This window comes from Macaca fascicularis, chromosome 19 (assembly GCF_037993035.2).
Source record: "Macaca fascicularis isolate 582-1 chromosome 19, T2T-MFA8v1.1".
NCBI classification, from domain to species: Eukaryota; Metazoa; Chordata; class Mammalia; order Primates; family Cercopithecidae; genus Macaca; species Macaca fascicularis.
In genome coordinates this window covers 46,444,649-46,460,964 of record NC_088393.1, presented here as the reverse complement: position 1 = coordinate 46,460,964, position 16,316 = coordinate 46,444,649, and the positions used below count along the sequence as shown (strand labels likewise).

At 53.0% G+C, this 16,316-nt stretch overlaps 1 protein-coding gene across 9 annotated transcripts in view; it reads right to left on the bottom strand.

Moving 5' to 3' along the window:
* Window positions 1-60: 60 nt before the first annotated feature.
* The window catches only part of SAMD4B (sterile alpha motif domain containing 4B), a 43,954-nt gene continuing 27,698 nt past the window's right edge, over window positions 61-16,316 (bottom strand). For 4 of the 9 annotated variants that reach the window (XM_065536609.2, XM_065536607.2, XM_065536608.2 and 1 more), the window contains 11 exons: window positions 15,133-15,603; window positions 10,545-10,784; window positions 9,574-9,683; window positions 9,329-9,415; window positions 8,282-8,621; window positions 7,518-7,603; window positions 6,007-6,125; window positions 5,305-5,503; window positions 4,978-5,101; window positions 2,465-2,548; window positions 61-2,257 (listed from right to left, as the gene is read on the bottom strand). In XM_065536609.2, the coding sequence (XP_065392681.1) occupies window positions 2,229-2,257; window positions 2,465-2,548; window positions 4,978-5,101; window positions 5,305-5,503; window positions 6,007-6,125; window positions 7,518-7,603; window positions 8,282-8,621; window positions 9,329-9,415; window positions 9,574-9,683; window positions 10,545-10,784; window positions 15,133-15,603 (1,889 nt within the window). In that variant the 3' untranslated portion in view covers window positions 61-2,228. The remainder of the gene's footprint in view (window positions 2,258-2,464; window positions 2,549-4,977; window positions 5,102-5,304; window positions 5,504-6,006; window positions 6,126-7,517; window positions 7,604-8,281; window positions 8,622-9,328; window positions 9,416-9,573; window positions 9,684-10,544; window positions 10,785-15,132; window positions 15,604-16,316) is intronic. The other 5 variants (XM_065536612.2, XM_065536610.2, XM_065536611.2 and 2 more) reach the window with 3 other exon arrangements.

The following is a 16,316-nucleotide window of genomic DNA, read 5'->3' as shown; positions in this document are numbered from 1 at the left end:
TTAGAAACACAGGCCAGAGGCAGGGCCAATGGCTTCCCACAAAATGTAGCACAACGAAGGTCAGAATTTTTTTTTTTTTTTTTTTTCCAAAATAAGCCCAGACCATTAAACAAGTGAAACTCCAACAAATAAGTCTTCTCCAACAGCGAGAAAAACTGTACAGTTACTCAAAGCTGATTCTGCCAGTGGGGCTGGGGACAGAAGTGGGTGGGGAGGGCGAAATCATGGAGGGCCTGGGGAGGGGGCTGGAGCGGGAGAGGGTCAGGGTCCTGCCCATCAGAGTGGGGCCGCCTGCGTCCTGCACACTCTGCTGTCAGGTGGGGTGGGGGGCAGCTCTTGCCTCCCTGTGTGTGTGAGACGGTGTCCCTCACCATCTCCCAGTGCCAGGCACAGTCAGCTCACCCTGATGGAGAATGAACCAGACAGGACAGGCTGGGGAGAGGGGAGGGTCCCATGAGAGGGACACCCTGCTGATTCCAAACGAGGTGGCCCGTCCATCCCACTTCCTGCAGCTAGTGGGAGGGGGACTGGAGAAGCCCTGGGAGATTGAGGGGATGAGCAAAGGCACAGAAACATGGAGGGCCGGGGTGGGGGACTTGCATAGGTTGATGAGTGTGCAAGAGGTACATAAATAAACCTGACACCCCACCCAGCCCGGCACTGGGAGAGGAAGTGGGGACCCAGAGCCAGGTTCCCAGGGCCACCCTTACCCCCTGGCTTCTTCCCCCTCCCTGGGCTCAGAGCAGAGGGAGGTCCACAGACCAGGAGGGTGGGGGCAAGAAGGTCTGGGGAATGGGGTGATAGTGCAGGGAGGGTGGTGGTTTTAAAATTTTTTTTTTTGGTTTTTTGTTTTTTTCCCAACATTTTGTATCTTTAATAACATACACAATGGTTACCAGCCATATTCATAACAAAAGTTATTCATAAAATGTATCTAAAAATAACATTTTTTTTCCTTTTCGGTGTGAAAAGCTTGAGAATGTCCCAGTGGGGAGGGTGGGCTGAGGGGGAGGAGGGCATTGAAGAGGGAGACCCTGGCTTCCCCGCAGTCTGAACCCCCGAATCCCCTCCCTCCACCTGGGCCCCAACACAACCCCTCATTAGGAATAGGGACCAGACAGTCTGTCAGACTCTGGGACTGGGACAAATCTCTGGGTTATGATATAGTGTTCCACTTAAGTGAGGTCATGACATAATGGGGGAAGGGGAAAGGCTAAAAGAAAAGGGAGGGGCTTAGGGAAAAACCCAAAAACCAAACAATCCCCTTTCCCTTATTCCTGACTCCCAAGTATCACCAACCAGACCTGGGAGCGGAGAAGGGTGTGTGTTCATAGGGAAGGGGACGTTAAGGCAACAGACTTCCTGACCTCACTGGCCACCCTGGCTGCCCACCTCCAACCTCTTCATCTGGGGAGCCAGGGCTGGAGGAAAATGGGTTAGAGCTTGGGGGTCTGGAGGAGGGGGCTCTGCCCTCTCCCCTCATAAAGTTCAGGCTCCCCCTGCCACTGTCTTGGCTCAGAGAGAGGCCTGGGGATTCTAAAAATGAGAGGAAATGATCAGAGAAAAACCGTTAAGAACTATATAAATATGTATCTTAAATAGGCCTAAGAAATTAATCATAGAGAACCTCTGGTGAACAGGGCCAAAGGAGGTGAGAGAGAAGAAGGTGGCTCCTGTCCTTGGAGAATGTGGGGAATGGTAAAGGGGAAGGAGGGAGAGGAGAGAGGGCTTCCTCTCCTTGCTCCCCTCCCTTCTCCCCAGCTCCTCTCAATAACATTCTGGAGGGCAGGTTCTCTGCCCTGCTCATGTCACCCCAAATATCAAATGTTTCTGAGCAGGCTCCACAAGGTAGTGGTCAGTTTGTCTCTGGGGAGTCTGCTCCCTTGGGGAGAGGCAGGTGGTCAGCGGTCTGGAGGAGGCAGGGGTGGGATGGGACCAGGTGGGGATGAAGAAGGAAAGGAGAGAGGCAGGCAGTCTGGCCAGTCCCTGCCCCCTTTATCCTGGCTGCCCCCAACTCCCCGGGCCTCAGCAGAGATCCCTCGACGGGCCTGGGAGTGAGCAAGGCATGTGCCAATGTTAAACAAAAGTTAAAAGGGTAAGAGAGTAGAAAAATATTAGAATATATAGCTGAGCCAGCCCACCCTCTCGCTGTCGCGGAGAAGCCTGTTGGGGGTTGGCCCCCGCCCGCCGCCCAGGGAGCCTATGGGTGCGCTGGGCTGTGGGTCCCGTCAGATGGTGGAGGTTTTGTCTGTCCCATCTGTGGTAAGAAAGGGAGGAAGGGAGGAAGATCAGGAGCTGGAGGGAGGCCCAAGAAAAGGCACTCAGGTAGCCTGTCATCCCGGTCAGGCCCTCCCTGGAGTCTGGCCTCCCCTGGGGACCCCTCAGGATGACTCTGAGTTGCTCAGTTCAGAGGAAGAGACGCTGGGTAGGTGGGAGCTGGGTCAGGGAAAGAGGAAATGCTCACCACCCAAGGCGTGTTCTGTCATGCTCAGACACAGAGACTCCAGAGTGGGATTGATCTCCAGGTCAGGCCCAGGAACCGGGCAGTCTGGTTGGGAGAGAGGAGAATGGGGGTGGTAAGGACTGACTGGACTTGGGTGAAGAAAGCTGGGATGACAAAGGATGCTGGTATGGGAAGGGAGCAAGAGAGATGGAGGGGGAGAGGGAGGAAGGGGAGGAGGTTGACAGGGAGAGAGGCGAGCATGTCACACAACAGGCAGAGGAGACAATGGCAATGGCAGAGGCTTGGTGATATAGAAAATGCCTGACTTGCAGACAGTGGAAGTGAAACTGAAGGAGCTCCTGGAGGCCACACACAGCCTGCTGTGACTACTTTGGACACAGACCGCATACTGTCTTGAGCACAGTCTGGGCATCTGCCCTGGATACTGGGCAGCCCCCAAGGCTCCCTGATTGAAGACCTGCTCTGTACTTGGTGCAAAAGCTAAATCAAAACCCTTCCTGTCCCCACTTGGACCTGCTCCTCTGGGCAGGATTCGATCTGGGCAGGATTCGATCCAGGCAGGCTGGGCAGGTGGGGGCAAAGTAGGACAACAACCATGGGACTTGTCCTCAAACCACACTTCTCAAAAGGGCCTCCTATTCTGGCATATGGGAAACCACCCACCTCCCTGGGCAGACCTGACCCCACCCCACACTGCTTAAACCCTTCCCTGACTCCTCACTACCATCAGGACAAAGTCCGGGCTGTTTACCTGGGTTTAGATGACCCAGCTCCCATCCCCACCCTCACCTCTCTCATCACTGTTCCCTCCGAACCCTGAGCTCATGTCGTATCAGATCACCCAACTGTCTCTCCTAAAAAAAAAAAAAAATTTTTTTTTGGCTGGGCGCGGTGGCTCAAGCCTGTAATCCCAGCACTTTGGGAGGCTGAGACGGGTGGGTCACGAGGTCAGGAGATCGAGACCATCCTGGCTAACACGGTGAAACCCCGTCTCTACTAAAAAAAAAAAAAAAATACAAAAAACTAGCTGGGCGTGGTGGCGGGCGCCTGTAGTCCCAGCTACTTGGGAGGCTGAGGCAGGAGAATGGCGTAAATCCGGGAGGCGGAGCTTGCAGTGAGCTGAAATCTGGCCACTGCACTCCAGCCCGGGCAACAGAACGAGACTCTGTCTTAAAAAAAAAAAAAAAATTTTTTTTTTAAACTTGGGCAAAACCTTTCTGTCTCAGATTGCTGACTGATGAATAACATCACAGTCCTTACACATACAGTTGGGAGGAGTCAATCAGTGCAGGAGAGCTGTCTGACAAAGCCTGGGACATAGCTTACTGGTAAAGAGAATGGTTCTTGTTCATTCCTGCGGTTCATCCACCTGCTTGTTTAAGATCATTTACAGATGTGTGTCAAGCCCTCTGCTAGGATGAACATGATGAATGGGTTCCCATGGCCTCAACAGATGGCTGTCCACACAACCTCATCAAGTGAGACTCCTGGCTGACTTGGCAGTTTATGACATGAATTCTGCAAATCCATGCTCTCTCTAGTCAGCCCATTCCAGACCAGCCTTATCTGTCTCTGCAGTCCCAGTGCCCAGCACCATGTGGAGGAGTCAACCCCTCACTTGTTGAGCAGGGCAGGGACCTGTGGCTAGCAAATCTCTAATCTTCCTTTCGCCAACTTGGCCCAACGTCTTTTTGAGATAGGGTCTCACCGTTGCCCTGGCTGCAGTGCAGTGGCACGATCTCTGCTCACTACAGCCTTGACCTCCTGGGCTCAAATGATCCTCCTGCCTCAGCCTCCCGGGTAGCTGGGACTACAGGTGTGCACCACCATGCCCAGATAATTTCTGTATTTTTTTTTGTAGAGATGGGGTTTCGCCGTGTTGTTCAGGCTGGTCTGAAACCGATCTCCTTGCCTCAGCCTCCCAAAAGTGCTGAAATTACAGGTGTGAGTTACTGTGCCTGCACTTGGCCCAACTTCTGCTCTCCCATCTCCAGGATGGTCTGTAAGCAGAGGTCAAACAGCCCTCTCACTTCAAACACCTGTTCTAAGAGGTGAAGTCCACTGGTTCCTGTGTGGTCACCTGGCATGTGAAAGAATGCCGGTAGGCTGATGGGCAGGACTCCCTTCCACAGAAATCTCATACTTTAACTGTCCCATCCCCTCAACCCCTTCTAAATTGAGTCTTCAATGATCTTGTAAAGAAAGAGATGATGACAGAGACCAACACAGACACTAAGATTATGACATGGAGCGGGGGGAACATGAGATGGGGTGGGAGTAAGGGGTGAGAGATGATGATTCAGAGGGGTAGGGGCTAAACCTGAGAGATAAAATTGAAGCAGAGGAGGAAAACAATCCCCCACAATTGGGCGAGATGGGCGTAGAGTGTTGCAAGGTATGGGGAGAGGTGCCCAAGTAGTCTGGAAGGAACAGTGGACAGGAGACCCAGGAGAGAAGAGAGAGGTCAGCTCAGGGTGTTGGCCAGGCAGAGTCCCAAGGGTGGGGCACCTCACCTGGAGGGAACATGAGAATGGCCTGGGGTGACGAGTGGACCGGGAGCGAGTGAGTGCGCTGCACAGAGCTGCGGCTCTGACTGGGCATGCTGTTGCTGCCTCCAGGGTTGGCAAACCACAGGTTCTACACAGTTCCCAGGAAGAGAGAAAGTAGTGAGTGGGGAAGAGGCCCAGACCCAAGAGTGGTGGAGGTGGTACAGGCCTTCTCCCACTCCCACCCCTGCCACCTCTAAGCTGGGTTCAGACACAGAGTATACAGACATACACATCTCAGGTACTGCCACCCCAACCCCAGGAGGCCATGGCCCCTGCTTCCAGTCAGCTTACCTGTCGGCCCTGGCCTCCAAGGCTGGGGCTGGTGAGGGCATGTCGAGGGGAGACACCTCCAATGCCCGAGGGGCTCAGGAGGCCCATCCGGCCGGGTGGGAGGGCCCGGGGAGGCATTGGGAACTGCCGCTGGGTACGCCGGGCCACTCCCATCCCCACAGAACCAGCTATGGGGAGCGAGTTGGAGCCGAACGCCCAGCTGTGAGAGAGCAGAAGGCAGGGTGTTAATTTATGTAGATGGGGCCCATCTGTCTACCTCTTCCTCACCTTCCCCAACAACCCCAAGTGGTAGGAGAGAACATAAACCTCCATCACACATTCTGTCCCCATCTGTCTCAAGAGTACCCCCCGGAAGGAGATGGGAAGTATACAAGGGTTTCCTCACTGTCCACTCAAAACAGTTCTCCAAACTTCAATTCTCAAGGGAGACATTTCTGTTATCTGTCTGGTCTAAGACGGGACTTCCAGGCCCTCTGTATACAGGTGAGGAGCAAGGTACATATGAGGGGCCTGCTCATGGGGCATGTGTTGTTTTCCAGCTCGGCATCCTATTCTAGTGGGAAATTTTCTTCTGGGAAAGTCACCCAGTGACTGAATAAAACTGGATTCCCAGCCCAGAACACAATCACCCCTCTAAGCACGATCTGCTAACCAGCAAAGGCCTGTGGAGGCCAGGACCCTGTACCCTGGCCACCTGCCTACCCTTTCTGCTGCCGGTAGTTCTGCATCTCTAGTGCGGCTTTGCGTGGGAATGTCCGGAGGAGCTTCAGCACTTGCTGTTTCCAGGATAGCAGCCGTTTCTTCTGCGTCTCCGTGAAAGCCTAGAATTGGCAGGGCACGGGTGAAGCAGAGAGGGTGATGTTTCTTTCAGACCTCCCTTCCGGTCTTCATTTGTTCAAATTTATATTGCCTGGCCAGTCATAGTGGCTCATGCAGTAACCCCAGCACTTTGGGAGGCCGAGGCGGGTGGATCACTTGAGGTCAGGAGTTCGAGACCAGCCTGGACAACATGGTGAAACCCCACCTCTACTAAAAGTACAAAAATTAGCCGGGCATGGTAGTGCATGCCCGTAATCCCAGCTACTTGGGAGGCTGAGGCAGGAGAATCACTTGAACCTGGGAGGCGGAGGTTGCAGTGAGCCAAGATCGTGCCACTGCACTCCAGCCTGGGCAACAGAGTGAGACTCTGTTTCAAAAAAAAAAAAAAAAAAAGATTTATTGCTCATCTACTCTGTGCCTGTGCCAAGCAATTCTGGGATGCAGAGGTGACCATGCCCAGAGAGCTTACAGTCTGGCTGTGAGGGAAAGATACATACATAATGATAACTGTGACAAATTATCCCTCCCTGAGGGAGAAGAACAGGAAGCAAAAGAAACCTAAATAAAAATGAGGGGTTGGTAAAGGTGTCCCTGAGGTATAAACGTTTTGAACTGATAGCTAGAGGAGGAAGGAACACTGTTCCTGATAAAGAGTATGTACGGGCTGGGCATGGTTGCTCATGCCTATAATCCCAGTACTTTGGGAGGCCAGGGCAGGGGGATCACTTGAGGCCAGGAGTTCGAGACCAGCCTAGGCAATAAAGCAATACTCCATCTCTAAAAAAGAAAATTGTCACACCTGTAATCTCAGCACTTTGGGAGGCTGAGGTGGGAGGATCACTTGAGGTCAGTTCAAAACCAGCCAGGCCAACAGTGTGAGACCTCGTCTCCATTAACAACAATAAAAAAAAAAAAAAACAAGGGTTCTGAGAAGAAGCCTCTAAATCTAAAGCCAACACTGGAAAGATACAAGACTGGAAGGGCTGGCATATATGTACCAGGTCAGGCAAGGCCCTGTGGGCCACATACAACACAATGGTCTTGAGAATGATGGGGCAGCCTTTCCTTTTTTCTTTTTTTTTTGAGACGGAGTCTCACTCTGTTGCCCAGGCTGGAGTGCAGTGGCACCATCTCGGTAAGCTCCGCCTCCCGGGTTCACGCCATTCTCCTGCCTCAGCCTCCCGAGTAGCTGGGACTACAGGCACCCGCCACCACGCCTGGCTAATTTTTCGTATTTTTAGTAAAGACCGGGTTTCACCGTGTTGGCCAGGATGGTCTCGATCTCCTGACCTCATGATCTGCCCGCCTTGGCCTCCCAAAGTGCTGGGATTACAGGCGTGAGCCACCACACCTGGCCACCTTTCCCTTTTTGAGCATGCTACGGAAGGCCTTACCTCATGAGTCAGGCACTTTTCGATGAGCTGGAGGTAACTGGTGATGTTCTCCTCGTCTGGTCGGGACACCAGCAGCTGGGTGCACACTGGGGGACATGAGAAAGGGCAGGTTAGCCCCTAGTATGCCCTCTGCCATGTTCCAGCCTCCAGCTGGCTCGTGCACAAGAAGGAACAGGAGACTCAGGCTGGATAAGTACCAACTATTAAGTGCTAGCCATGGTATTTAGGTTATCATGAGGATATACAACATAGTGCCTTACACAATCTTGTCACTACAGACATTTTTAGCCTGAGAAACCTAAAGCTCAGAGTTGAGTCACTTGCCCCAGGTCCAGATTCAGATCCAGATCAATCTGGATCCAAGCGTAAAGTCTGCTACGTCATGCTGCTTTAGGAAAGGCTGAAGCTGTGATAAATTTCACCATCCCCATCCCCTGGACTTCTTCGGTCCCCTCTGAGAGAAATCAATGGACTCCCCTCAACTGCTCACCCTTTACTACATGGAATTTCTTTTGACACACTGCCCCATTTCTGCTCAGCCTGGAGACACTTTGAGGGGAAGGGCTGTTATCCACCATTAGCCTGGACATGCCCAAGGGCAAGGGGCCTTGTCACCCTGTCTCGGCTACTCTCTGTAGTGTTCCAGTCTCCAGCAGGCTTTATAAAGCCCTGCTCCCAACATCTAACTTGGATTTGATCCCTGGTGCTTGAGTTCACTTGGCTTTCTGCCTCCGGATTTCCTGCTAGGCTGTGGCTGGTCTCACCTTTGCCCATCACCCGTGTAAACTGGCTGGGGATGTCTCCGTCAGCGACGGGAGCCGGGGCAGGCTCACTGCCATCGGTGGGAGCGGGAGCTGGTGGAGGTGGGTAGTTCTCCGCAGCTGGAGGGTCCTTGGCCTCGGTGCCCTTGTCAGTGCCGGGGTGGGCTAGGGGAGGCTCAGCACCTGGCAGTGATGGCTCCCCCGGGGCCCCATCCTTGGCAGTAGGGGTGGTGGTGGCGGCAGCCACGGTGGCCTGGAGGACACTGTAGGCCTTGATGGGAGTGATGATGATCTGCTGCAGCTCCTGCAGAGCGTTTCTCAGGTTCCCGCCTTCCAGTACATCCTGCATGGGAGGACACAGGCTGGGGTCACATGCAGACCCTACAATGAGAGACAGAGAGTATCTACACAGAAAGTCAGACACGGCTTGCAGAAGACTGGGTAGGACCCTGGGTTCCAGCACATAGAGAAGGCATGTAAGGGTACTGCAAGCCCACAAACATTTCCTCTTTCCCATGAAGGTGAAGTCCTACAAAACTCACGAAAAACCAGTCTAATGTTGGAGTCTTCGGGACCCACCAAGGATAGAATCAGAGATTCAGATCTAGATACTGAGCAGGGAAAAATACAAACAGAAGGCAGTGGCAGGGAAAGGGAATGAGGAACGCAAATCAATCAGATCAAATCAAATCAGATGTGGAAGGAAAATGAGTTTAGAAACAATCAAATGGAAAGAGAGATTGTACAGACAGAGACACTCTGCTCTACCAGAAAGACCAGCAAGAAATGGAAAAGCAAAAGTGGAGAGAAGGTGTAGAGTCAAAAGACAGATTCTAGAACCACCAAGACAGACAGGGAGGGGAGCCTCTTAGCTACCAGCAAGTGAGCCTTTTGATGCCAGCTTGCATGTGGTCCCTGGAGTCTGGGTCCCTAGGGCTGGGGCTATTAGAGGCCAGACCCGAGGAGTCGGGATGCCAACTCGGGGCCTGTGGTCTACTGGTACCGCCAAGTGGCTGGCTGGCCTTGAAGATGCAGATACCAAGTTCTCACCTTCTCTAGGGACTTGAGGACGCTCTGTCTCTCACGCAGCTTCTGGATACTCAGGGCTATCTTGTGGCGGGCACCTTTCGTGACATTCTGTGACAAGGGCAGAAGGGGACAGGAAGCTAGAGATGGGAGGCTGAGATACTTGCAGGTACCCAAATAGAGATCAAGGAGACAGAGGAAGCTTGGGCTGCAAGGAATGCAAAATAGTGCTGCCCCCAACACCTCCCTGATGGTCCCCTTGGCTTCACCTGAGACTCCAGGTGCTGCTCAGTCAGTGTCATCATCTCCTCGTAGCTCATCTGTGAGAAGAGGGCTGCATACTTGTGCAAGCGGAGGCTCTTGAGCCATGAGGGCACATCTTTGGAAAAGGAGGGAGAGTGAAAGGTCAGGAGTTTGGCCCTGATGACTAGGGTAAAGGAAAAGTTGTGGGGCTAAACCCAAAGGAAGCCTCAAAAGATGGAAAAAATTGGGAGGGGGTTGCGGGGAGCTAAGATTCCATCAGCTCCTTCTTCATCTGCCTAGCCAGACCCTCTCAGGCAGCCTTCCCTAGGAAGGACATCTGACCGTTCTGAGCTGCTTGGCTGGATGTATACCACGATGACCTCACTGATTGCTCCAAAACTCTTCCTGGAACCTCTGTTCCATCAGTTAGCTGTGTCCTGACTTCCTTGTCAGACTGGGGTGTGCGAAGACGGGGCTCCTCCCCAGTCAGAGCAGAACTTAGGGTAGATGTGGGGTCTCTCTGCTTAGTCTTTTTTTTTTTTTTTTTTTTTTTTTGAGACGGAGTCTAGCTCGGTCGCCCAGGCTGGAGTGCAGTGGCCAGATCTCAGCTCATTGCAAGCTCCGCCTCCCGGGTTTACGCCATTCTCCTGCCTCAGCCTCCCGAGTAGCTGGGACTACAGGCGCCTGCCACCTCGCCCGGCTAGTTTTTTGTATTTTTTAGTAGAGACGGGGTTTCACCGTGTTAGCCAGGATGGTCTCGATCTCCTGACCTTGTGATCCGCCCGTCTCGGCCTCCCAAAGTGCTGGGATTACAGGCTTGAGCCACCGCGCCCGGCCTCTGCTTAGTCTTGAGCCCTAAAAGCAGGGACTATCTACTCCCTTCAGACATGTCCTCTCCTCAGAGGGGTAGGCAGGCGTCAGCTACAGCTCCTTTCTGTCCTCTAAGCTCTGCAGAAGCCCCTGGAAAAGGGTCTTGGTGCTGCTGTCCCCGGTGTACCTTTCATGCCACTGCCATCCTCCTGGAAAGTGTTCCGGCTGGAGCCCTGCTCCTCTGTCTGCTCACTGCCAGAGGAGGCCACGCTGCTCTGGGGCGAGAGGGGTGCGTGATCGGGCGTGGTAAAAGCAGCCCGGGCCCCAAGCTCCTCTGGACTCGGCCACTCACCAGGGACCTGGGGGCTTGTAGGGATGAGTGACATGGAGCGCTTCAGCGGGCTAGGGTGGATTTGGCAGGGGAGACCTGGCCAGAGTGGGAGAAAAGCAAAACATTAGGCTGGGGACCCAACCACAGGAGACCATCCCCCTGCCGTCAGTGCCAGGATGGCAGTTTGGCCCCGTAATCTGCCAAGAGGAAGGGACCTGGGGTCCAAGGGGAGCTACCTACCAGATATACCTCATTCTCTTACCTCCAACACCCAACCCATCAGCAAGCTGTTAGCCACTTTCCTGAAATTCTCCAGTTCCACTGGCTCAAGCCACCAGTGCCCCTGGCAGGAATTACTGCCATAGCCTCCTTACTGGTTTCCTGCCTTCATTCTTGCCTCCTATAGTCCACGCCCCTCACAGCAGCCATAAAGATCCTTCTAAAAATGCAAATGTGACCGAGCTTGACTCCTGCTCAACTCCCTGTGACTTCCTTTCATAGGGGGAACAAAATACAAATGCTTTCACATGCCTAAAAGGCCATGCAGGACCTGGTCCCTGCTCCTCTCTAACTCTCCCCTCCTACAACCCACCACCTGGTTCATGCCTCTCTAGCCTTCAACTCCTCCCAAACTCCCCTTTGTTCCTGAAACACTCAAGGCTGTTCCAGCCTCAGGACTTCTAGACTCGCTCTTTCTTCTTACTTTCTTGATCTTAGCGGGTGGCTCCCTCAAGTCTCACCTCCTCTGAAGCCTACCCTAAACCCTTAATCTGAAGTCACTGCCCACCTCTGCTGCCCCAATTCCAGTCACTCTATCACATTACTGTCTTGTCTTTCTCACAGCACCTATCACAAACTGAAATTATCAAGTTATTTGTTTACTTTCTACAAAATTTATTTATTTACTTTTTTGAGATGGAGTCTCGCTCTTGTCACTAGGCTGGAGCGCAGTGGTGCGATCTTCGCTCACTGCAACCTCCGCCTCCCGGGTTCAAGCAATTCCCCTGCCTTAGCCTCCCGAGTAGCTGGGACTACAGATGCCTGCCACCATGCTCAGCTAATTTTTTTGTATTTTAATAGAGGCAGGGTTTCACCATGTTGGCCAGGACGGTCTCCATCTCCTGACCTCGTGATCCGCCCACCTCGGCCTCCCAAAGTGCTAGGATTACAGGCGTGAGCTGGTTTGTTTCCTTATTAACTGTACCCCCTGCTAGAATAGAAGACCTATGACAGCAGGAACCTGTCCCATCTTAAACATCATTATATCTTGTAACGAAGGAAGTACGTAAGCTGCTTCCTCAACAACCCTGTTATGGGGCCTCACTACCTCCCATTTTTTTTTTCTGCAGTGAGCCCAAACTGGCCCCTCATGAGGCCTGGAGACTCAGAGTGATCCCAGGTCCTCTTCTGCAGGATGCTCCACACCCTCTGTGCATCCCAAGTCTGAGGTTGGCAAAGGAATCCAACTTGATCTTTTTTTTTGAGATGGAGTTTTGCTCTGTCGCCCAGGCTGGAGTACAACAGTGTGATCTTGGCCCACTACAACCTCTGCCTCCCAGGTTCAAGCAATTCTCCCTGCCTCAGCCTCCCGAGTAGCTGGGACTACAGGTGCCCACCACCACGCTTGGCTAATATATATATATGTGTGTGTGTGTGTGTGTTTTTATAATATGTGCGTGTGTGTATATGCACATACATATGTGTGTGTGTGTGTGTGTATATATATATATATTTTTAATTTTTTTGAGATAGAGTCTCGCTCTGTCGCCAGGCTGGAGTGCAGTGGCGTGATCTCGACTCACTGCAACCTCTGCCTCCCGGATTCAAGCGATTCTCCTGCCTCAGCCTCCCAAGTAGCTGGGATTACAGGCACCCACCACCACGCCTGGCTAATTTTGTATTTTTTTTTTTTTTTTGAGACGGAGTCTCACTCTGTCCCCCTTGCTGGAGTGCAGTGGCCGGATCTCAGCTCACTGCAAGCTCCGCCTCCCGGGTTCAGGCCATTCTCCTGCCTCAGCCTCCCGAGTAGCTGGGACTACAGGCGCCTGCCACCTCGCCCGGCTAGTTTTTTTTTTTGTATTTTTTAGTAGAGACGGGGTTTCACTGTGTTAGCCAGGATGGTCTCGATCTCCTGACCTCGTGATCCACCCGTCTCGGCCTCCCAAAGTGCTGGGATTACAGGCTTGAGCCACCGCGCCTGGCCTAATTTTGTATTTTTTTTAGTAGAGACGGGGTTTCTCCATGTTACTTAGGCTGGTCTTGAACTCCCGACCTCAGGTGATCCACCCACCTCGGCCTCCCAGTGCTGAGATTACATGTGTGAGCCACCACTCCCGGCCTCCAACATGATTTTTAACCACTCCCAAGACAGGGCAGGTTCCCATGAGCTCCCAGACCTTTATCTGTGCTTTTCCCTCTGCCTTGCTCACCTCTCCAACTCTTCTCCATCAGTCACTTCTCCCTTCATGCCTTGGTCACGTACCCCTCTGCTGCTGCCTCACGCCTGGCGCTTGCTGCCCTTCTCGCTAGCCTCCCTCTTGCACTGGACTGTGGGTCCATGGAGAATGGCAGCCCAGCCCAATTACTTCTGCAATCCCATGATCAGGCACAGAGCATGACACACAGAAGTCCTTCCAACGAAGTTTGATGATTTGATAAAGGACAAAAGGGTGCTAAGAGGGCCTGTGAGCTCCACCTATGACATCCAGAAGTACCCCAAGTCAGCCTAGCCAAAAGAAATAAAACAAAGCCAACGAGCCTCACCCTGGGTAGGTGAGGACACCAAGGCCCAGGGAGCTGAAGCCCTTTGCCCCAGTTCCCACGGGAGTTGACAGGCTGAGACAGAGCCCAAGCCTTGTTTCTGATGGAAAGGCTGGGGTTCCTGCCAGTGCTACAGTGACACCCAGCACAGGAAGGAGGTCTAGCCTGCTGCAGGCCCCAGAGCATCTTCCCTCAGCTGTGACAACACTGATGCTCCTGGCTAGGAAGTCACCTGAGGGACAGGGCAAGGCAGTGGCCCACCCCTAATAAGTTTCTGCCCTACCCCAGAGTATCGGGGCCCTCTTTACAGGAGTTCTTCAGCCTCTAGACTCCCTCAGCCCTGGCTTCTGTCCCCACTCAGCACTCCTGGGGAACATGGCACACTCTGGGGACTGGGGAATCCTCAAGACAGGCCTTTTTGCCTGTTTTGGTGTCTCTGGCCTCCTTCTTTCTCCCTTCTCAGCCAAGAAGTGGGCAGGCGAGGCTGAGAGGCAGGAAATTACCCGGACTGGAATGATCGTGCAGTTCCTGAGGAGCCCTGCTTGGCTCTGCACTGGGGTGGAGGCTGGCCACAGCATGAGAATGACAAAAACAAGAATGCCAGCCGGAGTTCCAAGGCCTTGCACTCTCCAAGAAATCCTGATCTGTTTTTGGCAGCACCCCAAACCCAAGCTGCCTGCCCTCAAAGGCCAATCCTTGCTCCCCACTCAAAAATATTTTAATGATTTCCTGTTTCCTGCAACTGCCTGGAATCCAAAAGCTTCTCCTGTCCTTCAATGCCCCCCAGAATGTGGCCTTCACACACTGAAGTCTGAGGGTAAAAAAGGCCTGAGTTCAAATCCTGATGCTGACTCTGTCGCCTCTGTGTGATCTTGGGCAAGTCACTTCTTTTGCCTCTCTGCCTCCCTTTCCGCATGAAGTCCTTAGCAGAGGGATAGGCACACAGTAAGCACAAGTCTCTGCTACTCTTATTACTCATTCAAATCCGCCCCAGTCAGATCCGTCTGTATACTGTCCTCTCTAATGTTCCACCCCTGTGCTTATTTCATGCTGTGCCTTCTACTTGGAATGCCCAATTCCTTTTCCTCTTTTGGTCCAAACCTCTATCAACACTGTTCAATCTTGGTCCTTTAATGGCTGCTGAGGTCCCCACGATGGGGAGCACAGAAGGTATGAAGAGAGAGAAATTTATAGGCACCCTGCATGGGTGGCCCCTCCCCTTCGTGAGGGCTGAGCATCTCCAGGAGGGATACTTTTTGGTGGAGGTAGTGTAGCATAGTAGTTCAGAGTATGAGCTCTACAGCCAGACTGCCTCGCTTTGAATCTTGAGTTTATATGTATAATGTTCCTTTTTTTTTTTTTGAGACGGAGTCTCGCTGTGTTGCCTAGGCTGGAGTGCAGTGGCAGGATCTCAGCTCACTGCAAGCTCCGCCTCCCGGGTTCGGGCCATTCTCCTGTCTCAGCCTCCTGAGTAGCTGGGACTACAGGCGCCCGCCACCTCACCCGGCTAGTTTTTTGTATTTTTTAGTAGAGACGGGGTTTCACCGTGTTAACCAGGATGGTCTCGATCTCCTGACCTAGTGATCCGCCCGTCTCGGCCTCCCAAAGTGCTGGGATTACAGGCTTGAGCCACCACGCCCGGCCTATAATGTTCTTAAAATAGCTCCTAGTAAAGACTACTTACCTGTGTTTGCATTGCTCCCAATACTGTTGATGGCTGGCGGCACTGAGCTGGACGGGTGGAAGGGCACGTGTCCATTTTCCCGGGGTGGCTTGTCCTGCCAGCCTGGCCCTGCCTCCCCAGGGCCCAGCTCTGCAGGGCTTCCCCACTCATCTGAGCCTTGGCGTGAATGGTAGGAGGGCTCTGGCCGGGAGCGGAAGCCACTAGCCAACCGCTCTTCCAGGTGGCTCAGCCAGAGGGCCAGTGCGTTGCGGTCCTCCAGTGTGGTGGCTGGGTGGATGAGGGCATAGGAAAGCAGCTGGCGGCTCTCCTCGATGAAGGCATTGCTCTCGATTGAGCAGGCCAGCACTTTTTGCAGTAGCCTCATGTACTCCGACTTGGCCTCTGTGTTGCCTGGCTGAAGCAGGGGAAGGTGCGACAGCAGGAGGGACACCACCTTCTCTTTGGACTCCTGCTGCCACTGGCTGACGATGGCTACAGAAGGGATAAGAAGAAATGTCAGGAGAGCCAGGGTGGGGTACTCCTGTTCACCTGAGAGCACTGCCTATCGCCTACTCCCTCAGCTCCAATCTCCTTTTCATAACAATCTTCTTTTCATAACTCCCAACCTTATCCCTCATATAGGTGAGATCAAACACACTGACCCTGCCTCTGGTGTAATTTTTGTCTTATTGTTTTTTTTAAGAGATGGGGTCTCGCTATGTTGCCCAGGCTGCAGTGCAGTGGCTATTCACAAGTGCAGCCCCACTATTGATCAGCACAGGACTTTTGACCTGCTCCATTTCTGAACTGGGCCAGTTCACCCCTCCTTAGGCAACCTGCTGGTCCCCTGCTCCTAGGAGGTCACCATATTGGGGCCACACTTAGTGCAGACACCCAATCAGCATAGCACACTATAGCCCAGAACTCCCGGACTCAGGCAATCCTCTTGCCTCAGCCTTCCAAGTAGCTGGTACTACAGTCACGCGCCCACCATACCTGGTGTAATTTTTCTTCGTTCTATCACTCCTGTTCTCAAAAACCTGCAGTGCCTCCCAATCAGCCAAACTTGCTACTCTGGAATCTGAACTCCTCCTGCCCCCAGGCCTGCTCTCATGCTTTATCTCCATGACCCCTTCTCCATTCTTCATGGTCTCTATGCCATTTTCCCTGTCAAAAAGCAGTCTCCTCCTTTCTGAATGGAGAAG